The sequence below is a fragment of the Trichomonascus vanleenenianus genome (assembly GCF_965637985.1).
Source record: "Trichomonascus vanleenenianus strain CLIB 3782 genome assembly, contig: TRVA0_006S, whole genome shotgun sequence".
In the NCBI taxonomy this organism is placed as follows: domain Eukaryota; kingdom Fungi; phylum Ascomycota; class Dipodascomycetes; order Dipodascales; family Trichomonascaceae; genus Blastobotrys; species Blastobotrys vanleenenianus.
In genome coordinates this window covers 269,161-295,884 of record NW_027481881.1, presented here as the reverse complement: position 1 = coordinate 295,884, position 26,724 = coordinate 269,161, and the positions used below count along the sequence as shown (strand labels likewise).

General features: G+C 50.0%; 11 protein-coding genes across 11 annotated transcripts; 7 read left to right on the top strand and 4 right to left on the bottom strand.

Annotated features, from left to right (window-relative positions):
* Positions 1-60: 60 nt before the first annotated feature.
* On the bottom strand, positions 61-4,254 carry TRM3 (tRNA (guanosine(18)-2'-O)-methyltransferase; the record flags this gene model as incomplete). The annotated part of the gene is made up of 2 exons (XM_076683112.1): positions 61-4,050; positions 4,102-4,254. 2 exons carry the CDS (start codon positions 4,252-4,254, stop codon positions 61-63), a joined length of 4,143 nt encoding a protein of 1,380 aa, XP_076542720.1.
* Positions 4,255-5,912: 1,658 nt separating this feature from the next.
* On the top strand, positions 5,913-7,751 carry TRVA0_006S02806 (uncharacterized protein; the record flags this gene model as incomplete). Its single annotated transcript, XM_076683111.1, has 1 exon — positions 5,913-7,751. The coding sequence occupies one exon, from the start codon at positions 5,913-5,915 to the stop codon at positions 7,749-7,751; it is 1,839 nt and encodes a 612-aa protein (XP_076542719.1).
* A 262-nt stretch (positions 7,752-8,013) lies between these two features.
* DYN2 (dynein light chain) lies at positions 8,014-8,461 on the top strand (the record flags this gene model as incomplete). Its single annotated transcript, XM_076683110.1, has 4 exons — positions 8,014-8,038; positions 8,087-8,109; positions 8,172-8,205; positions 8,265-8,461. 4 exons carry the CDS (start codon positions 8,014-8,016, stop codon positions 8,459-8,461), a joined length of 279 nt encoding a protein of 92 aa, XP_076542718.1.
* Positions 8,462-8,934: 473 nt separating this feature from the next.
* ATG20 (Atg20p) lies at positions 8,935-10,506 on the top strand (the record flags this gene model as incomplete). The annotated part of the gene is made up of 1 exon (XM_076683109.1): positions 8,935-10,506. One exon carries the CDS (start codon positions 8,935-8,937, stop codon positions 10,504-10,506), a length of 1,572 nt encoding a protein of 523 aa, XP_076542717.1.
* Positions 10,507-10,925: 419 nt separating this feature from the next.
* CYK3 (Cyk3p) lies at positions 10,926-14,565 on the top strand (the record flags this gene model as incomplete). Its single annotated transcript, XM_076683108.1, has 2 exons — positions 10,926-10,998; positions 11,057-14,565. The coding sequence occupies 2 exons, from the start codon at positions 10,926-10,928 to the stop codon at positions 14,563-14,565; spliced, it is 3,582 nt and encodes a 1,193-aa protein (XP_076542716.1).
* Positions 14,566-14,820: 255 nt separating this feature from the next.
* OST3 (dolichyl-diphosphooligosaccharide--protein glycotransferase OST3) lies at positions 14,821-15,801 on the bottom strand (the record flags this gene model as incomplete). Its single annotated transcript, XM_076683107.1, has 1 exon — positions 14,821-15,801. The coding sequence occupies one exon, from the start codon at positions 15,799-15,801 to the stop codon at positions 14,821-14,823; it is 981 nt and encodes a 326-aa protein (XP_076542715.1).
* Positions 15,802-16,383: 582 nt separating this feature from the next.
* On the top strand, positions 16,384-17,754 carry TRVA0_006S02696 (uncharacterized protein; the record flags this gene model as incomplete). The annotated part of the gene is made up of 2 exons (XM_076683106.1): positions 16,384-16,386; positions 16,477-17,754. 2 exons carry the CDS (start codon positions 16,384-16,386, stop codon positions 17,752-17,754), a joined length of 1,281 nt encoding a protein of 426 aa, XP_076542714.1.
* Positions 17,755-17,790: 36 nt separating this feature from the next.
* TRVA0_006S02674 (uncharacterized protein) lies at positions 17,791-20,373 on the bottom strand (the record flags this gene model as incomplete). Its single annotated transcript, XM_076683105.1, has 1 exon — positions 17,791-20,373. One exon carries the CDS (start codon positions 20,371-20,373, stop codon positions 17,791-17,793), a length of 2,583 nt encoding a protein of 860 aa, XP_076542713.1.
* A 264-nt stretch (positions 20,374-20,637) lies between these two features.
* TRVA0_006S02652 (uncharacterized protein) lies at positions 20,638-22,395 on the bottom strand (the record flags this gene model as incomplete). The annotated part of the gene is made up of 1 exon (XM_076683104.1): positions 20,638-22,395. The coding sequence occupies one exon, from the start codon at positions 22,393-22,395 to the stop codon at positions 20,638-20,640; it is 1,758 nt and encodes a 585-aa protein (XP_076542712.1).
* A 184-nt stretch (positions 22,396-22,579) lies between these two features.
* APT1 (adenine phosphoribosyltransferase APT1) lies at positions 22,580-23,116 on the top strand (the record flags this gene model as incomplete). The annotated part of the gene is made up of 1 exon (XM_076683103.1): positions 22,580-23,116. The coding sequence occupies one exon, from the start codon at positions 22,580-22,582 to the stop codon at positions 23,114-23,116; it is 537 nt and encodes a 178-aa protein (XP_076542711.1).
* Positions 23,117-25,031: 1,915 nt separating this feature from the next.
* SOR1 (NAD(P)-dependent alcohol dehydrogenase) lies at positions 25,032-26,129 on the top strand (the record flags this gene model as incomplete). The annotated part of the gene is made up of 1 exon (XM_076683102.1): positions 25,032-26,129. One exon carries the CDS (start codon positions 25,032-25,034, stop codon positions 26,127-26,129), a length of 1,098 nt encoding a protein of 365 aa, XP_076542710.1.
* Positions 26,130-26,724: the final 595 nt, after the last annotated feature.

The following is a 26,724-nucleotide window of genomic DNA, read 5'->3' as shown; positions in this document are numbered from 1 at the left end:
CGTACGAATCGTAATGTCTATTTAATGTACAATTAGTAACGCCAACGAAAAAAAAAAGTATTAGCAGTGCTGGGCAGAATACGCGTGGACAACCACGGCGGTAGCAGTTTGGATGTTCATAGATCGGATCATCCCCACCTGCTTAATCTCAATGCAAAAGTCAAGCTCAGCCAAAAGATTCGCCGGAATGCCTTCTCGCTCCTTTCCAAGCAACAAGACACTTTTTCGTGGGAACTCCACCGACGGAGTCAACTGCACACTATTGTCGGTCTGCTCAAGGCCGATCAGCGTGTATCCTTCCCGCTTCTTTTTCTCCATAAACGAGATAATATCTTCTATCCTCACCTCGTCCATGGGCATCCATTTATCGGCAGTGACAGCAACGTTTCGGAACTGCGCGTGCTTGATAATGCTCAGCTCATTAACACACATCAATTGGGCCCCGAGAACGTCGCACAGTCGGCAAATGCCGCCCAAGTTCGGCGGTTTGTCGACAAGACTGGCCAGGACGATAAGTTCGCCCCGAACAATCTTCGCAGCCTTGTCTGTCTCAGCCTGATCATCAACTGTGCCCAAGTTCCATGCACCGCTTTTCGTCTGCAGCTGGGCTGCAGTAGCGTTCATCTCCAGCGTGAGCTTGTCCCCTGGAACCGTATTCTGAGCCGTAGTAGCCCACACTTCTGCATCCTCGTGGCCCGTTGGAATGCGCCCCGACGCCAGGCCCTCGAAATGGTGCTCCCGAAGCACCGGGATGTTCCTGTCTGATAGACGGCGCAGGACCCCGCCGCAGACTCCAACCATGGTATAGTCCGCCTCAAGATCCCAAATCGTCTGTTCGCCGCTTCGGAACTGCTTAAAACTATCTGCGGCCCGTGCGTTCTCGGCAATGTTGGCTACAGTGGCAAACAGGTCTGCCAGCTCGGCGGTCAGCGCCTGCGAAGTAGACCGGGAAGCAGCTTCGTGATGCACGGCGTACAGGATGGATACGGTGAAGTGCCGGACTGCTGCCCGGTTGCTCGTAGCCAGAGGAATGACTCGTTCTAGATACTGTCGGTAGTACTCGCAGACTCGCTTGGGGTCCGTGCCACTCCAGTGGTTCTTGATGCTGCGGCCGACCATGAGACCTATTCGCTCGACAGATGCTATAATCCTTGGCTGCGCTTCCGAGTCTTCGAGCTGTCTGAACACAAATGAAGTAATGAGATGCTGTGCTCTCAGTGTCAAAGTACGCCCAATGATCCACTCGATATAGACCCGTGCCAACGGAGATGGCTCAGTGTCCAACGCGGGGATGAACAATTGTTCCGTATAGCCACTAATCTGCTTGTCTGAAACGTATGGCTCGAGCAACAAAAGCGCCTGGTAGCAGAAGATCCGCACGTATTCCTCGCTGCTGTCCGTTCGCTTGATTGGATTGAAAATATGGTACCGGGGCGCCGTAAGAACGAACTCAAAGAGCTCCGCCTGAGCCGCCTGCATATTGGAAATGTAGGTGATTGCATGCACTTTGGCCTGATATTCATGCATTCCATAGACCTCAAGATAGCTCGAAATATCAGCACCAAAATTGGTTGACAGGCAATTGTCGAGCATGTCACCCATAACGACCTCTAGCTTAAAGAAGTGATCGTCAATCTGCTCGAACGTATAGATGTATAGCATAAGCTGCCCCAGCCACAGGTTGGATGGGCCGTGTGACAGCTTCCAAGCAAGATAGGGCAACAGAGCACGTCGCGCATAGCAACAAGCGATGATTTTCTCCGCTGTCTGGCTCAGACCAGCTTGGAGCTCCACATCCAGAGACTCAATTGCCTTGACGTGGAACGCCACGTCCATGAACGTCTGATGGAGTTTCCGCTGGCTCGCCACGAGCTTTTCATCGACAAGACTGTCCCACATTGCCTCAACCAGCTCTGCAAAGTCCTTGGGCTCGTCGATCTCAGCCCGATCAACAATTGCTAGGAGACATTGGCACATGGCTAGCCTGCACCTGGAGCTGGACGTAGCATAATGGTCTGACACAAGGTTAGCCACATCGCTAACTCCGACATCTACCTTCTCAGAATCGTTAATGCTTTTCACTAGCGTGCGAAGTACCTCTTCGAGTGCCCTGTCTCGGGTAGGCCGCATCTCCGCTGGAACATTACCGGATAAAAGCGGCATCACGCAGTCAACAATCTCCCTCTGTCGGGTCGCCGTATATTGGAGTCGAGATAGCCTCAATGCGATAGCCAGCCCCTCAAAGTCCACACCACCAGCGCTTTTGTATTGGCTGTACTGCGTGTCCAGGTGTCTGAATTGAAACAGACCAGGATTCGCAGCGTCAATAGTCTCAGCGACACTGCAGTAATCCCAACTCTTATCGTATAGCTGAGCCGTCAATTGCTCGATAAATACAGAGTCGAACTTGGAAGCGAGATATTGAGCGCTTCGCTTGTACTCGCTGACAATTACCTTGCACTTTTCGTCAAAATCAAGAGAGTCAACCCAATTTGTTTCATCTAGTCCGATGAGAAGCTCTGCCTTGAGCGCAACGTCCAGATTGTTGGTAGATTTAACAGCATCTATGCAGCCAGCTACTCTCTTGCAGACATGATCTGACACCTGTGGGATATCCAAGAGCTTTGGATTCTTTGACAGGTATACATTCAGCGTCTGAAGCCATGCTTCGACATTGTCTCCAACGGGCTCAGTAGACATCAGAATCTGTGTCATTAAAAGAACAATGCAATGCTGGCGAAGCCTTGACTGTGCCTCGGTGCTCCCGAGATTCGCAAGATTAGACAGATTATCAACACTCAGGTCAAATGACTTTTCAATTAACGCGTCTCTTATGCCCTTGATGACATAGATTCTTGCCGGGTCGAAAGAATATCGCACCTTGTACAGCATTACAAGGATGTTCTGGATATGCACTTGAGCACATTCCTCGTTCATAGAGTGTAGTAGCTGCTTAATGAAGTTTGCGAGCCGCTCACTGTGCGGGCTGGCATACGTCCCATCATTCCCCTCAGTAACAGTGAAGTAGGAGGCGGTCATGACATGTGGAAAGAAGACTTCAGAGAGGAATTCGTGACTGTGATGAAACACAGAAAGATAATTTATTGGCAGCATCATAATGATGTTGGCAATAAATTTTCTGATCGAGTCCATCGATGCATTGAGACCGGCGGAGAGTAGACAGACGCCCCATGTCGCAGGAATCGCCGAATCTGTGGACAGCATTCGTACTATGTCGCCGGCAGAATCTTCGGCCTGGTGCATAGACGTGTCAATGGATATAATCTCCATTAGCGTGATGTATCTTTGCCAGTATTGCAGACTCTCCTCTCGTTGCGTAATGTCCCACTCGATATACTTGTTGCAGACATTATGGTCAATTAGCTGGACTGATCGAGACAGAATGTAGAGGCCATATTTCTTCAGCTCGTAGGACTCAGAAGCCACACCGGTTTGCAAATATTTCCAGTACTCTTCAGAATCCAGCAGCTCCCGTTGGAAAAATTTGATCTCTCCTAGTTTATCGCCAAGCTTCTCAACCCATTTCAGCCACAACTTGTAACCGATATAGTAGTGCACCTCGCTAGTAGATTCAGAGAGAAGAGCAGTGATACAGCTCCAAATCAAGTCAGGCACGCTCTCTAAGTACTTTGCTTTCCCGAATAGCGAGCCAACGATCTGATGAGCTGTAGAAGCAATTGCCTCATTCTTTGCACCTTGCATCAAACATAGCTGCCTCTGTAGTCGATTCGATACGCCTTGCAATTCATTCTTCTCCATAAGTGACGAAAGAATGCTGCTCAATCTGTCAAGAGAGACGAGTGCTATCTCCTCGAGCTCATTAATATACTCCTCGGTGGATTCTAATAGGGGACGGAAAGCCCAGATAAAATTGGTGGAGACCATAAACTCATCAAATACCTGCTCTGTAGTTTCGAGCACGGAATCACGTAGCTCTGGGATGCTTCCACACAGTTCAATGGCCGCATTCGAGCTCTTCCCTCTCTCGGAGAACTCGGCAAATTTGCCCTTCATTTTCTCCAGAATAACCTAGTACAATTAGCCTCTGCAGCTTCACTCCCGCAGTCAGCAGTCACTCACAGTCCAGTCCTTATCATTTCTTGAGTTGTACAACTGAGCAAGCACGGCGCTCTGAGCAACGTCGTCACTGGCGAAAACCTTATCGACGATGGAGCTAGCCCAGCCAAGCCGGGTAGATTCATCTATATCACCTATCAAGTGCTCCAGCGACATATTCTTACCGGATCAAAGCGTTTCTGTCGCTTTTTATCGCTTTAAAGTCTCGACTATACGTCCCCGGACATTTTTTTTCTTGTCGGCACGTGACTTGACTCAGCCGCACGGATGTCTCGTCACTATACGAAACTACCGGTAATCAGCAGAATGGCTAGTCATTCACGAACTTTTTTACTTCCATATTCCTTTGATAGTGATGTGATTATGTACAGTGATCCTTTGTACATTGCTGCCGTATGCCTTTCGCTGATACAGGTACTATCATCCACTCTACAATCAGGAGCTGGGGGAACGAGCGGTTCCATACCACCTTCAAGAGCATTATGGCAATTTATATTTGTTATAATGAGTTAGAAAATGCACAACTGACTAGATATTCAAAGAAGTGGGTCTATGAATCACGGGACATTCGTAACTCTCAAGTAAGTTGGACTATAACGCTATCTTTGCGCTCAAGGAGAGTAGGCGGTAGCAGTACGAACGGATTGTTATTAGCTCCGTATGAGGCATTAACGATCTCTAATTAGTTGTTCTATCAGACCACAGCGATACAATTCAATATCTTCATGAAATGCCACATCCATACTTGGAGTATATATTCTGGTTACTTGGCCATATGTGCATAACGACAATTTCAGATACAGTTGAAAATTGAATCAAAATTATGCAGGCTTGCTGGCTGACTTGCCAGCGGGTGGTTGCAAGCAGGTTAATTAAATCTTTATTTTCTCTATGTTACGGTGGTACTATTGAAGGAGTTAGAGCTACGCGAGTTACTCTAAACATTGCCGGAAAGTAAAGGGCCTATGGCAATTAATGGACCTACGCATAACACCCACGGTTATCCAAGACATCATCATGCTTCTATGGACACTGACTTATTCAGTCTCATGTGCTGGGGAGTTCACATTCTCAGCAAAATGGAGAAAAGCTCAAGACACCACCAGCCTATGAATGAGGAAATATGGAAACGTATGGAGAACAATATAGCGGAGACGGGACGTGGGAAGGAAAGATTGATTTCTAGAAGGGTATCCGGTTTTTAATCTCCTACCAGTAGAAGAATTGTTTCCCGGACCCTCGGGAGGTAATCAATTCTCACGACGCAAATGCGGTACAGCAAAGGGGCCCAATTGATAGGAAATGATTTTGTTATATTTCGAAAGATTTCATATGTATATGTTTTCAGTGACGTCTCTGGCCTAAGGACTCAACAAGACGCAAATAGATTATTATTATTACTTACCCTTTCATACATGTATTCTAAGCGGAGTTCTTATCACACACTTCACTAGTCTGTACCCGTTTCATTATTTATTCTACAGTACCTGGCACATGTTAGGTACCGGTAGACATTCGCAGGTTGGATAATAATTCCCCTATTCCTCTAACTACCATCCTCGCTTCATACAGCATCCAAAGTATCACTAAACCAGAAATCAATCACCACCATTTGGTAGCATCAATGAAAGTTCAATTTAGATGCAAAGTTGCTGGGTTGGTGCATCGTGCGGCTTAGCATTTGTTTTTGTGTCATAACGCCGCGTCGCGTACACAACTCACCTCGCGTTTGCCTGACCCCTGTTTACCACCTTGCATACAACCACATATCCACAATTGAAGCGAAGTATCCGACGTACAGGCGACAGGACGATATGCCACCAAGGAAGAATCCGAATTCTGCGGTTTCGCCACCGAAAACTCCACGGGTGCGACCGGTGCAATCCCTTGCGGCACTGAGGGATCAGCAGCCCATGTCTCCGTCCAGACGACCTCAGACGCCTAACCCATCGCAGCAGAAGGCACTGTATTCCCCCCGGTCGCGTCCACAAACCCCAATTTTAGAGCGTCCCAGTTCACCAGCACCGACCTCTCCAAGGACTGGGTCTCCAGTACGGTCTCCACGGCCGAAGTCGGCCATGAGCTATTCACCGTCGTCCGGCGGGCTCAATCAAGGTAATGTTAAGGTCGCTGTCAGGGTGCGGCCGTTTCTGCAACGAGAGCTGGATCAAAGCGAGCAGTGCTTGATTTCCATGGAAGGTCAGAGCACTACAATCATTCCGCCGCAGCTGGCATCGTTGGGAAGCGGGAAATTAACTGCCAAGCGAACTGTAGAGCCAAAGGAGTTCATATTTGACGAAAGCTTGTGGTCTTTGAATCCCCAAGATCGGCACTTCTGCGGCCAGCAGGCGGTTTATGAGAAGGTCGGCAAAGAGTTTGTGGACCACAATATCGAGGGATATCATACCTGTATACTTGCATACGGCCAGACTGGGTCAGGAAAGTCTTATACGATGATGGGTGATGAGGAGAACCCGGGAATCATTCCGCGGACATGCGAAGACTTGTTTGCTAGGCTTAACGACATGATCAGCTCGGACGTAAGCTGCACTGTGCGAATTTCGTACTTTGAAGTCTACAATGAGCAGGTTCACGATTTGCTTGCGCCGCCATCCCAGCGGGCGTCGAAGCTCAAGGTACGAGAGTCGCCGACCGAGGGGCCGTACGTCGAGGATCTTTCGGAATTTACCGTCCAAAACGTCACTCAGGTTATGAGGTACATGAAAGAAGGGAATAAGGCACGTGCGACTGCGTCCACCAAGATGAATGATCAATCGAGCCGGTCTCACGCTGTATTTACGCTGGTCGTCAAACAGATGCACGTCGATGCCGGCACTGACAGCACCGAGGAAAAAGTTTCGCGCATTAGACTAGTTGATTTGGCTGGTTCTGAACGGGCAAACTCTTCTGGAGCCACTGGCGAGCGCCTTAGGGAGGGATCAAACATTAACCGATCTCTGACGACTCTGGGAAGGGTAATTGCCGCGCTGGCGTCGAGCAACATTTCGCCCGGCAGTCCTTCTAAGCAAGTCGTTCCGTACCGAGATTCAGTGCTCACATGGTTGCTCAAGGATTCATTGGGCGGTAATAGTAAGACGGCGATGATTGCGTGCATCTCGCCGACTGACTATGAAGAGACAGTGTCTACGCTCCGATATGCGGACCAGGCAAAGAAAATTAGACTGCGAGCAGTTATCAATCAGGACATTGTTTCTGCTGCCGATAGGGATAGACAGGTGGAGGAGATGCAGGAGCGAATAAACACCTTACAAATGACTCTTTCTCAGTATTCGACGACAAAGGAGAACGAGGAAGATAAGTTCAAGTCGGAGCTCGAGAAGGTCCGGCACGCAATTAGATTTTATGAGGAGCGTGCTATTAACGAGGAGAACAAGCGCAAGGCTATTCAGGCCGAGAACGAGGCTTATATTCGACACAATCGGCTGCTCAAGGAGCATCTGCGCGAGATTACTAACAAGAACCCTACTGCCATTGATACCACTACTTTTGCGAGCTACGAGTCTTTAAAGAATGAGCGGGATGAATTACTCGGAGATATTAAAGAGTATAGGAGTAAAGTGCAGGGATACTACAGCGATTTTGCACAACAGCTGATGGATCTCGGGATCAACCATCCCGCTGTATTGACCTAACAAGTATTTATATATGGTAGTCTATCTATCTCTAAGAGCCCTTGAGTCTAAAGTAAATATACTTACTAATACCGTAACATTGGTATGGCGCAGCATAAAGATTGAGTTTTACAGGGGTAATTCGATTCCGAGGTTGTCGCGCGGCCCGCGGGGAGGGTAAACTCCAGACACGATCGAAAGGGGGGGGGACTGAAAATCCGTCACCATTAGATCAAAGGCGGTTCGAGGTCCTTGAGAGACGAAAAAAGAAGATATATCAATCATGTCGAGTGCACGAGAGTACAAGCGTAAGTTTTATTTGGCGTTCTTATTTCACACACACTAACAGGGAGAAGCAACGATTAAGTCTGTGGACATGGTATGATCTAGAAACGGTATCTATATCACCAAGAACTGTGCTAATTGGCGTTGGATGTATAGGCTGAGGATATGCAGTCTGCTGTAATTGAGATTGGTAAGTATAGTCTTGGCTGTGGGGCCGAGTCTGGAAGATTGCTAACCGAAAATAAACAGCCCAGTCTGCGCTGGACAAATTCAGCGTTGAAAAAGACGTTGCTGCTATGATCAAGAAGGAGCTTGACGCTAAGTTCGGCCTCACCTGGCATTGCATTGTGGGCAAGAACTTTGGCAGCTACGTCACCCACGAGACCAAGCATTTCATCTACTTCTACATCGGCCCATTGGCGTTCCTGGCCTACAAGACTTCCTAAGTTAACCAAAAATATATTACACCTCAAAACACTAGACTAATTGATCTTTTTTTGACTCCACGACCGACACGAAGTGTCGCCCCGGGGTCTGGGGCTGGCCCCAGGGTACGCCACTCTTCACAAAACAACACATCTTTCTACAATCAATTCTAATAGCTCAAATTAAACCTCTGGATAAACGCAGTCCCCCTATAACCTCTGATTATTATTAACCAGCAGTAGCGATAATACTACCTGGTGTATGCTGCGGCAGGCTATCAGTTCCTAGTAATGGGGCGCGCGCGGCAGACATTAGCGCTTCCCCACTGCGGCCGAACATCACAACATCCAGTCTGTTGTATCAACAAGGGCGGCGAATATAAAAAGAGCGTCAATTGACCCCTTGAACCGTGTCCGATAAGAGCTGTTTGAGCCAGGATAGACAGCGGCGGACTAAATCGTAGACCTGTAAATATTTGATACAACTGTAGAGAATGGCGGACTTTGAGGATAACAACCCGTTTGCCGCCAGCGGCAGCGAGAGGCGGTTTTCGAATTCGTCCAATGACTTTTCAAACCTGTCCATATCCAGCCCCACGAGCGACCGGAAGCCCAGCGTCGACCGGAGCAGCAGCCGGGATGACGATTCGAGTTCGCATCACGCTACCAAGACCTACCTGTCCAAGGTAGAGCAGATACTTGTGGAGAACCCGGACTACGAGATCACCATCCCGGTGGCGGCTAAGACGCATGAGGGCAACTCGCGCGGGTACATTGCATACTCTATAAAGCTCATGGACCTGACGGTGCGGCGGCGGTACTCTGAGTTTGAGTCGCTGCGGACCACGCTGACTAGGCTCTTCCCCACGGTCATCATTCCGCCCATTCCGGAGAAACACTCCATGTCGGACTACGCCGCGTCGCCGACCAAGGCGAAGGAGGACACGACCATAATTGAGCACCGGCAGCGCATGCTGGCCGTTTTTCTCAACCGATGCAAGGACATTAAGGAGGTGCGGGAGAACTCGGTGTTTCAGCGGTTCCTCGACCCCAATTCGAGCTGGAGCGAGGTGCTCAACACGCCGCCGGTCAGCGACGTGCCCAAGAATATCCTAAAGGCGCCGCCAATTAACCCGTCGACTGCTTCCGCGGCGCATTCGTACCTGCCGGTGCCGTCTTCTTCCTCGCGCCCAAAGATGGCCGAGGACTCAGCATTTGACGACGCCGAGGCGAACGCCAAGGAGTACGAGGCGGTCATTGCCGGAGGGCTGGAGAAGGTCAACCGGCGCATCATTAAGCGCTACTCTGAGATGGCCACTGATTACTCTGACCTGGGGGCCAAGTTCAATGCCTACAGTTTGGAGGAGGAGGGCAAGCTAGCCAGTGCCATTGAGAAGGTGGGTCAGGCTATAGACAACAGTTACTTGACTTATGAGGCGTTGGTGACGGCTCTGACGCAGTCGTTTAGCGAACGACTCAGCGAGTCTGCGCAGTTTGCAGCCGTCGTGCGGGCTGTGTTAAAATACCGGCGCCAGAAGGCGCTCCAACAGGAGCTTACTTCCGATAGCCTTGTCGGCAAGCGGACCATTCTCGAGCAGCTCGAGCGGTCAGAGCAGGAGGCCCAGCGCATCAACCAATACCTCCAGCGCGAGGGGTTGAATGTTCCCACCAATGGCAACGGCGATTTAAACCGCCCGACATCGCCTACCGAGGCAGCTCCACCACCCCCGCCGCCAAAGAAAAAGGGTGGGTTTAAAATCCCTGGGATTGGCAAGCTCAACCACGCTATTCATGGGTTTATGGACGTTGATCCAGAGGCTACGAGACGATCTAATATCGGGAAGACGCGTGAGCAGATTGCCCAGCTCGAGGAGGCTCTTACGGTAGTTAAGGAGGACGTTGTTGTCGCCAACGACTCGGTCAAGGACAACCTGCTACGGTTCCAGGAGCAGAAGGAGGACGACATGAGGCGCATTATGAAGGTTTACGTCCAATGCCATTTGGAATGGGCCCGCAAGAATCTCGAAAGCTGGCAGGAGGCCAAGCAGGAGATTGAAAAGGTCTGAAACTAACCATGCCTCGCAAATCGATCCATCGAACGAAGGAGAACACACTTATCCGCAGTGAATTGACATTTCAACCTCGCACGTTAGTTTGAGGATATGTTTTAGCATGTATGTGGATGATTTGAGGACATCCCCATGATTCACCATGACGGACAATGATGAGGATTGAAGCCCACCAGCCGCATACGTCTCAGAAACGCGGGTGACGTGCGTAAACTGTCAGGGGCGGGTATGCATTTCTGTGGGTTTTTGTTTTTGTTTTTGTATTTTGTTTGTTTTTGTGTTCTCCCAACTGCCACTGCATCAAACGACCAGCCACCGAAAGAGGGAGAAGCGGCCGTCACACCAAAACGCGTTTTTTGAGAGAACACGATTCCAACGGAAGGACGACAAGCCAGGACTAATTGAGTAAACAAGTGATGGTGACCACACTGCCGGCATCTCTGCCATGTCTGGTCAAAGCTATCTACTCGTGGTCTGGCGAGGAAAAGAGTAAGTGTTTGTAATTGAGTAGAGAAATGGGCGTACAGTTAACTGAGAAACCAAACAGGCGATCTTGGGTTCGTAGAAGGAGATGTCATTGAGGTGCTCAATACCGGAGATGGTAACTGGTGGACCGGCAGACTTAAGCGTAACAAGATGGTTGGAACCTTTCCGTGCAACTTTGTCGACTTCATTGACCCCATGCAGGCGGCTCCTCCTCTACCGGCGAAGGAGACTGCTCAATCTACGATGAAACACAAAAGCAGCGCTCTCAGTGTGCATAGAAGGGCTCCCAAAGACGATCGATATCCTCCAGGGCACTTTAGATCGGGCACAGCTGTAGAGGACGGCGACTATAGCCCACCAAAGGCGGCTCGGCAACGGCGCAGCCGCGTGGCCCCTATGAAGAGTACATCGTCAATGCGGCGCGAGGTCGCCCATTCTCCGTCGAGGAACGAACTTGCAGTTCGAGAGTCTCGCTGGGACCACGACGATGCCGGGAGAGGAGGTACCGTGAAGAGGGATATTCTTAGTGGTATCACGGCGGAGCTCAACCAAACCCAGCCGTATATAGCTCCAATGGCTGCTGAGCAGCATCTTATGCCGTCAGGGTACGACTACTACGCGGATGAAGAGGAGTACCTGAACCATCGTCAGAGCAGTATAAGGAGCCAACGACGGCAGACTTACTATGGAGAAGATGACTTGCAATTTTATAGCGAGGATGACAATTTAGTGCAGCCGCCAGTTCCTCCCCCGCATAGAGTAGTGGTTACGCCGAATCTGCAGGCCGATCTAAAGTACCACCATAGCCAAACTAGCCACCACAGCCAGGCCAGTCAGCACAGCTTTACGAGCCAGCCGAGTTACCATAGCAGCCAGCCGAGTTACCATAGCAGCCAGCCGAGCTACCACAGCAGTCAGTTGAGCCGTAACAGCTTTGATAGCATGGGAATGGGCGGGAGAAACAGTTTTGTCAGTAGTAACAGCTCCCCTACGAGGCATGACGACTTCCACATGAAGTCGGGCAGTGGATATTACGAGCCAAGAAGGCGCGACAGCTTCAACAATACCAGCGCATCTCCCTCGCCGCCAGTGCCAATCCATCGAACACGATCTAATAGCAATGTCGGATTGAATCTTGATCGCACGCCCTCGCCGCTTCGAAATGCCATGGACGACGTAATAGCCAGTCTGGATGATATGGAGATCACTTCACAGAGCCGCAGCAACTCTATAACTGGCCTTGACGGGAGCGGTGTAACCGGCCGTTTCGATGGGCCCGGTTACAAGCGGTATTCTAATACTACCATCACCAGTGAACAACGTGGGTTCCCTCCGACTCCTTCTAAAGTGTCTCCGAGATCACATAACAGCTATTATATGCCAATCGCCGACGAAAGTGACGAGAGGGCCCACCACGAGGAAGAGGAGGACGACAACAACAGCAACTTTATGCCGTTTGATCCGAACTCATACAACTCCAAACCCGAGGAAATGTTGAGGAAGGACACCCACAAAAGCCAGTCATCTTTCAGCATGTCCATGCGAAGCGATAGCACAACCCCGACCACGCTTTCCAATGCTAGTGCCTCGTCCGCGGGTTCGCTCATGAGGCGCAAGCAGGAGTCTGAGCTGCGGGCGCAAACTGGCGCTTATGCGCCGAGCAACAGCGTCAATCAGCAGCCAATGGGGCCCCATACTCTTACAGAGGTCCCAGTAAAGCTGCCCAATGCCCGACCCTCACCCACGGAGACCAAGAAACAACTACCGCTGAAACGCTCTACAGGATTCTTGAAGAAGCTGTTCACTGGACACAGCGGAGAGTCCGAATCGCAGTCGCAGGCTCCACAGGCACATTCGAAGCCAGTAGGATTTGGCCACACTGACATGTCTGTGAAGCGCTCTAAGTCCAAGTCGTCGCGGTACTCTACTTCGTCTCTGAAAAAAGGGCTTCGAAAAGCCTCGTCGAAAACTTTTGGGAAGTCGTCGTCGATTGATCGGTCTTCGAAAAACACGTGGATTGACGTCCGACGGGACGTTCACCGAGCCAATACTCTTACGGATTGCGAGCGTGAGCAACGACGACAGAAGAGAGAGCTGGAGGGTTTCGCAGTGTTGGAGCCCCTTGACGCGCTGGCCAGCGTGCAGGGTAATGAAACTATTGACGGCTACACTAGAGGAGAGGGTCGCTTGGAGTTGAGAAACCAGGACTTTACCCATGTGGACTCAATTATGCTCTCGCACCACACCTGGCCACAGATGATGACCCCTTCGGTGTTCGCCACCAGTAGAATTGGGCGGCAGTTCCAATACGACATTGAGAGAGCACGGGCGATATTCGATTTCTGTGCATCCAAAATCAATATTGAGTCCCACCATGACGACGACGACGACGATGACGATGATGAGTATGACCACCACACATTTGACGCATCCGGCCAGGTAGTGTCGTTCTCGCGGCTGATGAAGAGCCGGCGAGCCACTGTCCGAGAACTTGCGGAGTGCGTTAAGAGCATGTGCGACGCGCTGGACATTCCATGTGAAATAGTCCGCGGCCATTTAAAGGCTCCTGGCGAACAGGTTGACCTTAATTCGCAGCCGCGACCAAACCATTATTGGAATGCCGTCATCATTGATGATCAATGGCGGTTCCTCGACACTGCGCTGGCTTCCCCTTCGTTCCCGAGTCGCGACAGTTATTACAAGTGCGATAAGGGAACCATCGTTAATCACTTTTATTTCTTAACATCGCCCAGCGAACTTATTTATTCTCACATTCCCTTGGACCCTTATGACCAGCATCTTGTCCCTCCGCTTAACCCAGTTGAAGCTCTCGCGTTGCCCTTGGCGGGTCCAGCGGCATTTGAACACAACCTCAAGATAGTGGACTATAATACCAGCGTTTCACAGCTGGAGAACCTTGATGTGGCGGAATTTAATCTGCTAGTGCCCCATGGTGTCGATCTCTATGCCGAAGTATCGGTGGGGGCGTTTTCAGGCAACATGTATGACCAGCCTATGAAGACAGTACTTGGACTTGCACAGCCATACTGGAAGAACAATCGACGATATGTCCGGGTTAAAGGTGTCGTTCCGGAGTCATTTAACGAAGGCACTTTGCATATTTACATTGGTCCGCGTGGCCAGTCTCAGGCAGCGGCTCTTGATACCATGTCCCTTGCCTATTCTATTCCACTGACCCATACTGGTCAGAACGCGCCATTTGAGTTTGTCACCCGGCACACGACGCCGCACTCGGAGAAGCAGGACATCTATGTTACCCAGCCTCAGTGCAAGAAGCTCATTGGGGGTAGTACTTACGTGTTCCAGGTGGAGCAGCATCCGTCGAGGGGACTGGGCGGTGGGTATGGCTATGGCCGTACGAAATTGGCTGTACAGTCTCCGTCCGGAAGGATTCACAAGCTCAACAAGAAAGACGACAAGGATGACGGGTTGTCTTACGGTAGCTGGGAAACTACTGTCAAGGTGGTCGAGGTCGGCACATGGCGGGCATTGGTTCTAGCAGACAGAGGCAACGCATGGAGCGTATTTGCCGAATGGGATTGTGTGTAATTTATTGATATGTACCAGCGTGTCATATTTATTGCATAATATAGGTGTATATAGAACAAATAACACCTTTAATAGCCAGTACTAAGGACTCGACATTGCACTAAGAGTAAGTACTAGAGACCCTAGAATGTTACTAAAAAGCCAGTGTACTGCGGAGACTCTACAATGCTGGCATCTAGAAATACAATACCAGTAAGCCATGGTAACTATTGTAATATACAATTTTTTTTCCATTCGGAAATATACACCAATAGTCTAGAAGATTTGAGCGAGAGAGAATGGATAACTTCCGTTTTTGATCTTGAACTTTTCAATGAGGAAGGAAAAGGCCAAGTAGATGAGTGCACTCAAGAAAATAACGAGGAAGGACTGCTTCTTTCGGTCTTCGACCTTGGGTACCTTGACAACAAGACAGATTGTCGAGAAAGAGAGAACGGCATAAACAATTGCAATGATCTGGGTCTCCACAGCGATTTGGTTAGAGTGCCCTCCAACAAAATAGGTGGCCCCCCCTCGGCCATCGCCCACGATGTACGGAGTTCGTCGAATCATGTTGAACATATGGCCCGCAGTGAACATGAGGATAGATACCAGAGTAATGGCAATCCACAGCTGCTTACGCTGGAGGACTAGCAAGATCTTGTCATAGGCGACTCTAATCACAGCCAGAGTTCCAATCACCAACGCCAGAGTAACAATTAGCCGGTCCCATGGGAATGGCTCGTGAATTTTAATGTCAATCTTGAGGCTCTTGTTCAAGTACTGCACCAATGGGCCCAATTGGTCCTCAGTCTGAGGGAACTGGTACGGCTCGTACCCAGAACCCGGTCTATTCTGCGTCTGGTGCGGAGTTCGCTTGAACACCCACACGTTAGGCGCATGGGTGAGTTCAAACTCTCGGAACACGTTCTGGCACACCGAGATGTCAGCAACGGCAAAGAAGACGCCGTCTCCGCTCGGGTGGTCCTGGTGCCAGCTCGAGGCAGCCTTCTCAAATGGCGGACCCAGGATCCGGCAGAACGAACAGCCGTACTGGGGGCCTTCAGCGGTTAGCAGCACCACAATGTCGTAATCCCGTGGTCCAGCCACGATTTGGTTGAAGTTACGGTCGTTGAGCCGGACAATGCCATTTGACTGGGTCAATGATGCGACCTGGGCGGCGCTGAAGTCCCTGGCATAGGCCAGGCCACTCATCAATGCCAGCAGGCACGAAATGACGCGAAATACTCCATTCATTGTGTATTTCCGTAGCCCGTCTCTTCCTTCTTTGCTCTTTCCCCTGGTGATCGTTCCAAGTGATGCGGTGGACTTTGGGCAGGCCCCAATAGGGGCCCCTGGCCTGCGCAAGCGCCGACCTACCACGCCTAACTTGTAACCCTGTCCAAATACGCTGGTTTTCGAGTGGAATTGTACGGTAATTTTATCATTTGCATTTGCGATGGATAAATTGTTAGCTATTGAGTATTTGGTAGTGTCAATTGATTTTTGATTGTTATTATTACGGGCCAATTGTCAATTTTGGTGTGTTGTCAATTTTGGTGTGGATTATTGTAGCTACGGGTCCTATGTATAATGACTTAAGCTGATACAAAACTTGAGATTAGTTTCCGAAGATTGCATATTCATTTTGCTGATTTAAGACGATTCATGGACGGCGTAGTGGAGAGCCTCACCGTACGCGGCTGGTGCGGCTGATTCTACCCGTTACCACGGCAACAATCCCCGGAACGCCAAAAAATAAAAATAAACCCGACCGTCTAAGAGAAGACCTTCCAGGGGGATTAATAGACCCGTTATCGACTGCCCTTTTACTGCGCAATGGTATGTGTTCTCTATGACTTTTATTCGCTTGTTTTGGCTCTAGTACTATAGTAGGATATAATAGTAGGACCCGGATTAACAACTTGGTAGGACGCGATCAATCTCGTGTTTGCCTATACGGCAAGCGTTGATGCGGTGAGAGAGGTAGACAGTAAGGACCGCGAGAGACGGCAGGAAATCAAAGTTTTGATCCAGGAGTACGAGCTGGAAAAATCCAAGGCCGAGGCAGTGCTATACCAGGACAATCTAAAAGAGCTGAATGGCGAGTATTCCGTACTGTGTGACCTTGCGGCTACTTTGGAGGCTTCGAAGATCTATCTGCAAAACGAGCTTGAGTCCGCGCGAGGAACACTGAAAAGAGACCACTCGGATCTGGAGACGAAGAATAAAAAATTGGCCACAGAGCTGAAGACGCTCAAGTCTGTTCAGGACAACTTGTCCAGGGCGATTAGCGACAAAAGCCGGCTTGAGAGAGAAATGTCCAATCTCAAGTCCCAGTTGGACACGAATAAGAAGTCAATGGTCAGCTCCGAGAAAGAAGCTCGGTTGGGCACACAACAGTTGGAGAAGAAGTATCGATCTGAGATCCAGGATCTCAAGAGCCAGCTGAGTAAACAGACCGTTGCCGTGGATAAGGCCGAGAGAGAGCTTGAGAACGCTAAGCGGAAGCACGATACCCAGAAATCAGCGCTCGAGACGAAGATGGAGATGCTGAGGAACAAGATCAAGAACTTGGAAAACAATACCAGATCTCCGGTCAGACCGTCCTCGCTCTTTTCTCCCTTACCGGCAAAGACCACAGCCAATGCGAAGAATGGAACGCTTCAAAAGAAAAGTGTCCTTACAAAATCATCTCTACCGAGCCCAATAGCATCGCGACTTAATGGAAAGCCGAGACCGCCTAGCAGTCCGCTCAAAAAGCAACTCGATAGCGCTGCGCTTCCTAGCCCAGTACTGGCAAATCGCTCCACTGCACAGTCCGACACCTCGACTAAGTTCACTGCCACTACAAAGTCGAATAAGAAGGTTTCGCTCTTTGACGACAGCGACGTTGAAGGCGAGGAAAACAATGATGACCAAGGGGCCACCGACGGGGTAGACCAGGGCGTGACTAAACACCAGGCTAAGCGGCAACGAAAGCGGAAGCTGAAGACATTGGTCGCCACTTCGGTCGAGGACGACGAAGACAACCCAGACAATCCAAATTCTCTTTTCAAGCGGGCCAACACCTCGGCTGCTTCTGCGGCACCAGCTTCTGCCGGAAACACCACTGTAGTGCCTGCAAAAGCGAGCAAGTCCCTTCTCGATGCAAAGATATCACCGCTGAAAACGAAAAATCAGAGCATTAAGAACAGATTCATATTCTAGTCACATATATATCCTTTAGATAACTCACTCACTGACTCAAAGCTTGGCCTGGATGGCACCAAGGCGATATTTAACATCACTCAGCACCTTGGAGTCTGGCTTCCACTCCTCGTACTCCTTGTAGAGCTCTGCTAGATGATCTGTAAATTGTTCACCGCGAGAAATAGCCTCGGCTACTAAACCACGCATACTCCATGGTAATACATAGGGGTTATTTGAGTTCGCTCCCCGTGGAACTTTGAAAGATGCGTCATACCTAACTGGGCAGTACTTGGATGCATCTGTGGTTTCCAAGGCATGGCGCAGAAGCATGTCGTACACCCTCGGCTCGTCGTATATCTTTGAATGCCCATTGCTCCTGAGTGCACCAGCTAAGGAGCCCGAAAGCTCTCTAACTACGCCATGGTCTGTCGAGCCAATGTTACGCAGACGCAATGCTAACGAAACCAGAGTGGATATAAACTCTGGGGCCACGACCTCATGTCCGTCCACATAGATTGCTCGATAAATGTTGGGATGAGAGACGTGGATGCAAGTAGATGAATAGAGAGGCACCAACTGGTCATTGATGGAACCCACAAACACAATCTTGGCGTTGTGTGCGATGATTGTGCGCAGCGAATCGAGATACTTGCGCGACTGGAAGCTATCTACTCGCTGGAACTCGAATAGCTCTTGTAAAGAAACACTCTCAATAGATGCATATGCCCGCATGACTAACTTTTGATCTAGTCCTGCTATGGGACCAAGCGATATTCCAGCCATTCCGAGGAGGGCAATTCGAGTGTTCTCTACATAACCCTCTTCAACAAGCCGAGCCATAAGATGAACAGCGACCGGCGTTCCTTGCGAGTGGGCTGCAAAAAACAAGAAGTCCGCTTGAATGATCGAGTCGATCCAGTTGTGGAGAAGCTCGTAGAGTTTGTCTACTCTATCAAGGACTTTGCCTTCACCCTCTAGAGCAATTTTCTCAATGTCTATATCGTATCCTTTTTCTTGGGCCCACCTCTCCACTGATGCAGCTGCCTCGTTCGCGAACTTTACGGAAGTGCCAGTGGGCTCTCCAAGGATCGATCGGATCATTTTCGTCGGGAAGAATCCGTGGACTCCAATGACTACGGCCTTGCGGATGCGATGAGGAGGAGAGCGGTACAGATGCTCGTGGACCTGGGTCTTGTGGGGGCTGCCGGGACGTGATGGCGTGATATAGTCCTTTATCTTTTGCAGAGAAGACCTCAGCATCTCCCCAGAAGAATATATGGGGAAGCACTCGTTGATGTCAGGAGCTACAATATTCGGCCTTGAAGGACGCCTTACTCTCGACGGCTGTGACGGCCTTTCTGGAAGGCTAATTTCTTCCTCGAGTTCCTTCTCTTCCTTCTCAGTAACTTTCTGGGGGTGATCTTGAGATTCAGTCCCCGATACGGCCAATTCGCCATCACCACCGCTTTTGCCTTTCGATCCAAACCACAGGGCCCAGCTTCCGGTGTTGCTACTCCCTTCCTCGTTGCTTCCATTGCCATTGTCAGAGCTTTCTTGCACATATGAATGTTCATGTTCGGCGAAGCTAGTCTCGGGCATATCAGCGTCCTTAGAAACAGACCCTGCAGATGATGATGCAAACATTGAATACCAGGACCATCTATTGGATTTTCCAGTCGAAGCTAGCTCTTGCTTCGGTTGCTCTATCTCTTTGCCAGAGCGTTTAGAAGATTCCGGCTCTCTTGTGATAGTAGTTTCTTCCGGTCGCTCATCATGCCGTTTCCGCTTTTGAGACCGGCTCTCATGTGGAGGTTCGACCAGGTCCTGTGAAGGTTCGAGTGGAACCTCTTGTGAAGGCCCTTGCAAAGACCCTATAGAAGGTTTCTGAAGAGTATCTTGTTGAGACGCTGCAGGAGGCGCCTTTTTACTATTCCACATCCAGGAATACCAATACTCAAAGGAGGAGCACGATTTAGCAGTCTCGGCCCGGGCAGTATCTTGTGAATTCTGCGGGCCCAGTCGCGGCGATGCCGGAGGCGGCGTACTGGTCGGCGTATGCCCTTCGGACCGAACTCTATTACCGCCACCTGTACTATTAGCTCCAAGTTTACCTTCCGCACCGCCAGAGCTACTACTGGTAGGGGCTGTCTGATCACTGTCCACTCCGTCGACGGGCGAGCTATCTTCAGCCACACTAGCCTCGGGTGCTACCTCGTTATTTCTGTCGATATTGATTTGCGTGGGCCCGCCGGCATTCAGGGCTGCTACTGCGGAGCGTAGCGAAACGTCACTCTTGTTGCTCTTTAAGCTGTTATGGTCGTCCAGGACAATTTTGCGCAGGCTCCTGGAACCACGGCGATTGCCTAATGAGTATTCTTTTGGAGGAGAGCTTACAGCAATCTCGCTGATTGCCACAGAAGACTCCTTAAAATTCTGCCTGAGGCACAGGTGGGAGATCTCGTGGTCGACGACAATCCCTGGGGGCGTTTCCGGACTATTTCGGGGTATCGACCTGGGCGACGGCGGTTCCGACGACTCGCTCCCGGAGCTATTGCCTCTGCTACCGTCACCAGTCGCCGGAGCCGCCACAGGTACCTTCGGCTTCCCAGAAACAGACCGTGAAAAGGCACTAAACATGCTGTAAAGCAGTTCCTCGGCGTCTACGGTTATTATCTATGCCAGTGTATGTATTCAGTTCTGGTTAGAGCAATAAATATGAGAGTTATTTGTTGGGGGAAGAAGATATTATCGGACATGCACATGGGGTCAGATGTCGCACTCGATTCATCGATATCGCACGGCTGAAACATCGCCCCTTGCCTTATCCCGCGCCGCATGCGGCTCATTTAGCACATGGTACGAAGGACACGCTAGGCAGAGCGAGAGAGAGAGAGAGAGAAGTTAGCTGTCGCTCAAATCGTCAAGATAGTCGGTCAGAAGAGAGTGAATAAAGTCGTTGAGAACCGATTCGGCGACATGGCCCCGCGAACTGTACGCAATGTTGTGCTTAGCTCCCCATTGTACGCGCATTTTCTGTCCCTCGTGGTAGGACTTGTATAAGTCGGGGATCGATAGGAACATCTGGTCAAAGCCCGAATTGGCAACATAGGACATGAGGGCGTCGTAGAGGGCGCACATGTGGTCGCGCAGAGAGAGCTCTGGCGACAGCCATTCAGTCGTCTGCGGCGTAGTTGCGAGCCACACACAGAGAGTCTCCTTGGAAAGCGGCATCTGCCGGAGATATTCAGCGCTGGATATCAAAGAGTCCGTAGAACAGCTCCAGATGAGACGCGAGAGCGTGTTGGGTAGCGGCTTTTCCCGCGGTAAGAGGGCGTGGTAGACCGATGGGTATCTAATTAGTTTCATGCAATGGCGCTGGATTTTGATGATGTGGTCTTCAGTTGTGTACCGCTTAAGCAACAGATCCAAGAATCGCGATCGCAGGGTCGTAGTAGAGACATCATTCCGGGTATCTGTCATCGAATTGATCTTGTCAGCGATATCCGGTATGTCGTTTTTGTCAAGAGGATAGTAGTTTATGCGGTTAACAGGGTTTCCAGATTCATTAACATCTCCTCCAATTATGAGACTGGCAAGAATAGCGTTGACAGCTGTTTCTAATACGGACCCTCCACTGAGCCAGGATCCCAACACAGTCTTGTTCCTAATCTTGTCATCAAGGTTCGATGCCATAGCCAAGTACTCTCTGTGCCGTTCCAGCGCCGTTTGTGAGTGAGCTTCTACAAGCTGTTTATATTTCTCAAAGTCGTGTCGGTCATAAATGTCATCAATTGCTTCCTTTGTGGCCCTTATCTCGTCAGGTACCCGCTTGGGGTCCAGCCGCGAGAGCTGGTAGCCGAGCTGGTCGGCTTCCACCCAAATGTAGTTCTGCTCCAGCATCTCCAGTATAAATTGAAGGAATGGCTCCATCTGCCGCCATATCCGCACAAAATCGGGGTGCGGCACAGTGGAGCAAGTGAATGCCCAGCCTACCATGTTCCACACTCCCTCAATTGACGTGAAGAGATGCGGCAGGTCCCCAGTCAGGTCCGGGACCTCAATTTCGCCGCTGTACGTATCCTCAGCATCATCCGTATCGGTGCCCTCCAAATCGCTCCCTAGCAGGTCCTCGAGCTCTCCCAGCGCCGCAAGGCTCTCCTGCTTCTCTTCGACCGACGTCGTAGAGGCTGCGCCAAACGAGGGCAGAGGCTTTCGCGGGGGCACTTTGGCAGCCCGTCGCGGCTTCGAGGCACCCAGTTGTACGTTAGTAGAAAAACAGTCGTAGAACTCCTCTCGTGCCCGATTGAGAGCGTTATCTGACACAGGGAGCCCCGAGCCCGGGTCATACTTCAGGGCCAGGTGGACCCTCTGGACCAGTCTCACGCTCCTCAATGCAATGCACAAGTCCGAAGTAGCAAACCGCGCAGCTATAGACGAGTAGTACGCCTTGGGGAAAACGCTCAGCGAGCACAGCTTCAGAACGTCGGGTTTCGACGGCAGCTTGACGCGAGGCAGAGCGTTCGTGATCTGGGCTTCCAGGACAGTCAAAAAGCGCTCATAGTCAGTTGATTCCGGGTCCAGGTGCTTTCCTGACACCTGCTTATTCCCGAGCCACACTCCCTCCTCTAGGGACCCTTTCCTTACCAGATTTACGCTCATATACCCCCGTTGCGTCGCTGTCGCTGTGTCTACCAGCACACCTCGAAGAGGTAATTTGGAGGGATGCATCGCTTGCGCAGGGAGCGCCGCACGTCTCCAGGGTGCGTGCCCTTGAAAAATCTTGAAATTTCACTGAAACACTTCTGTTACTCGCTAAAATCGCCCATTACTCGCTATAATCGCAATGGAAGAGATCAAGAGCACCCTGAGAGGCAAGCTGCGACAGTTCCAGGACTTCCCGTCCAAGGGTATCCTGTTCGAGGACATCATGCCCATTTTCCAGGACCCCAAGGCGTTCCAGCTGCTGCTGGACGGGTTCAAGCTGCACATGGAGGAGACCGGCCTCAAGCCAGACGTCATCGTGGGCCTTGACGCTCGAGGCTTCCTGTTCGGCCCGACCCTGGCTCTCCAGATCGGCGCCGCGTTCGTGCCAGTGCGAAAGCACGGCAAGCTCCCGGGCGAGTGCATCTCGGCGGAGTACGTCAAGGAGTACGGTAAGGACATCTTTGACATGCAGGCCGATGCTATCAAGCCGGGCCAGACCGTTGTTATTGTTGACGATATCATTGCCACTGGCGGTAGCGCCGCGGCTGCCGGCGAGCTCGTCGAGAAGGCTGGCGGCAAGGTGCTCGAGTACTTCTTCCTGCTCGAGCTGCTTTTCCTCAAGGGCCGAGACAAGCTTAACGCTGGTGTGTTCACCCTCCTCGACGGCCAGGCTTAACACATATAGTCCATGTATGGTTGATTTTCTAATGATTCGTATCTTTCACAACTTGGGGGCCAGCCCCCAAACGTAGCTCCCGCGAAGCAGGCGCTTACTATCGATACTTCACCTATGGCCGGTTTTACTACCTGGTGCATCTTAATTAATACTTACTGACCTATTGGGAAAAGAGACATTAATACGTACGGATATTTTTTCTCTATAATACCGTCATACAGAGTCGAGCCAATTGCGGGTTCTAGGGAGAGCTCTCTAGTTAAATAACGACCAGTTCTCTATATTATGGTACCGGTACCCCATTTGAATTGTATAATCTTGCGGCTTTCATTATGCACAACACTCATTTTAATCTGCCACCGTGCTTGAAGGTGTAAAATACATGTACCACATGTACTTCACGAAACCCTTCAGAAGATTTATGTCTGGTAAGGCATTCAAAAGAAAGTACCAACGTCTACAGACATATGCTGGTCTCAGAACGGTAGAGATCTCAGGGGATACATGTAACCGTTGCAGATTAGGACCCGTGCTATCAATCTACAGCTACTGCATCAGACTGCATAAGGTGCTGTATTTGGATGGTTGCGAAGATTTGAATCGTTAATATTCACCTAAGTTAATACCATAATCTACTCAATACCAGAGCTGGTAGTTTGAAATAATATTTATTGCTACTAGACATATATATAATTTACTGTGGATTCTCTAGGACCATATACATTATGTCCTTGTAAAAGGCTTAAAGATTACAATTGCCAGATAAAGTTTAACCAATAGGTGTATCTCTATTATTAGGTATCTGTAACACAGCTATTATGACGGTAATACTAGTACCAAGCTGCAAAGCTACTGCGCTGTACAGTACAACCTGTAGTACCGGAACATTAGACACTCGTTGGACAGGAACATCTGTAAAATGAAACTGCTTGAAATTATGCCCAATTTTTCCAATTTAATCCTACTACATATGTATGTGTACCAACCACCAGTGTAAATGTCAATTCCCAGGAAGATCATTATACCGAAGGCGTTATACTGGTACAATTCATCCGAAACAACCCCGATATTCAATATCCGGGACACTTAACGCGAGTAAGACATATTACCACTACGATCTTTTGAATGCGTTTATTTTACAGGGGCTCACTACTTATTTGCATTAGCGATGTTCTAATAGGTACTTCAACTACAACAGCACCCACAAGTACCGGCATTGGTGTACTGTAACATGCATCTCTGACGATCCCTCAATTGACAATATCTCGAGGCTCGCTATATTCACCGCTTCCACACTTACAACTAACAGTATATACCTGAAATAAAAAATAAAGAAACATTAAGGAATATCGTGTAATTGGTTATTATAGCTCCAAGAAAATAGCGAGGATTTCACCGGTCATAGGCCAGAAAAAATGCTTTCCTTTATCGTCGCCCTGATGCATGGTAGGCAATCCCCAGCATTGGTATACGGTCTCCACTATTGCCACGCGTATGGCAATCATTTAGCCATTTAATCCGATAATAAAAGCCCCGAGGGAACCATAATTTGCCTCCGCCAGCTTCGGAGGGGGCCAGCGGAGGAATTAGTACGCAGAGAAACGAATGGTACCCGAGATAAGAGGATATATTACCGCACATATACCGTTTTTCAATGTAGCATGAATCCGTATTCCATTATGTACAGTGTGGGGCAAAAGACCCGAGACGATGAAGCCGCCGGGCATATTGGGGCGGAAGACGGTGTTCCTATTGGCGGCGGCCATGCAAACCCGGAAAAATGGCACCGCGTATATCGTGGGGTCCGTGCATATTCCTCCACACGATTCAATTTTTCCTGGGCACGGGTATATAAAACGGTGGGCAGGTCCGTAGGTTTTTCACCATCCGTTGTTAAGACGCTCGAGGTAGAAAAATGACCGCACAGACTGTTACTCGATCCAAGCCAAACATCGGCATCTTCACCAATCCAAAGCACGAGCTGTATATCGCCGAGTGCGAGCCACGAGCCGATAACCTTACTCCAGGCGAGGGCGAGGTCACAGTCCAGGTGCGGTGCACCGGTATCTGTGGCTCTGATGTCCACTTCTACAAGGAGGGCCATATTGGCCCGACTATGGTCGTCCGAGAGGAGCACATTTTGGGTCACGAGTCCTCTGGTGTCGTTATTAACGTGCATCCGTCCGTCACTCACCTTAAGGTCGGCGACCGGGTCGCCTTGGAGCCGGGTTTGCCGTGCCAGAACTGTAATGAGTGTCTTCACGGTCGGTACCATGGCTGTCCAGACGTCCAGTTCAAGTCAACCCCTCCAGTTCCGGGCCAGCTGCGACGATACCTCAACCATAGGGCCACTTTCTGCCATAAGATCGGCGACATGAGCTTCGAGCGGGGCGCTCTGCTGGAGCCACTCTCGGTCTCGCTGGTGGCCGTTCAGAAAGCTGGTGTCGGGTTGGGCGACCCAGTTGTCGTGTGCGGTGCTGGTCCAATTGGTCTTATTTCCGCCATGTGCGCCCGAGCCGCCGGTGCTGAGCCACTTGTCATCACCGACATTGACCAGGGCCGACTTGATTTTGCCAAGGAGTGCATCGAAGGCGTGCGAACAGTTTTGGTCGAGCGAGGTCAGACCCCAGAGCAGGTCGCTGAGAAGATCATTGCGACTGCTGAAGGCAAGCCACGAGTGTGCATTGAGTGCACTGGTGTCGAGTCCAGTATCTCCGCTGGTGTCTACTCCCTACAGTTTGGAGGTATCATCCACGTTGTCGGTGTCGGTAAGGATTTCCAGACTATTCCATTCATGCACATGTCGGTCAATGAGATCGACCTGCGACTGCAGTACCGATACTGCAACTCGTGGCCACGGGCGATCAGACTTGTTAATGGCGGTCTGATAAAGAACATTGACAAGTTGGTTACCCACAAGTTCAAGCTAGAGGATGGTATTGAGGCATTCAAGAAGGTGGCTACGCCAGGTGCCATCAAGGTCATGATTGTCGATGATGAAGTTGAGAACTAATTTGTGTAATGTCAACCTAGGTATAGGTAATGAGTATGTATTATATTTAATGCCCTTTTAACGTTAACCTCATGGATTGTTCATCTGGAGAATGAACCCATGTTAAACAAGAATCGATTTTAGGCTTTCCGAGGGTCACCATTACTCGATAAGATGATATGCTGTTACGGAGAGAACCGATCTCAGTTCTAATACCGGTAACAAGGATAACCATTCCGACTCTGTAATTGACGAAACTCCTACTTGGATGAGGATGTTCCGTTTTACGCATCAATTGGAGTTCTATTGATCTATTGAGGGGTCAGCTCCTCAAAGCTCCTTTTTTGGCCCGCGATTATCGAGTAGTGTTTTAAGTAGGCTGCTATGAAACTAGTGAGTGCCTTCATTGAAAGGATTGAACTAAAAATTTATCCCTGGCCATCAAGTTCCGATAAAAGGTATTTCTATAGGCAAAGCCAATCCAACAGCATGTGTGGATCACTGCTTCAATAGGCCCCATGAATTTATTTTTATTTCTCCAACCAAAGTAGCCGGCCGTGATAGCATTCAAAGGTCTTTTTGCATGCATTGCTAGACAGATAAATAGAAAAGTGTT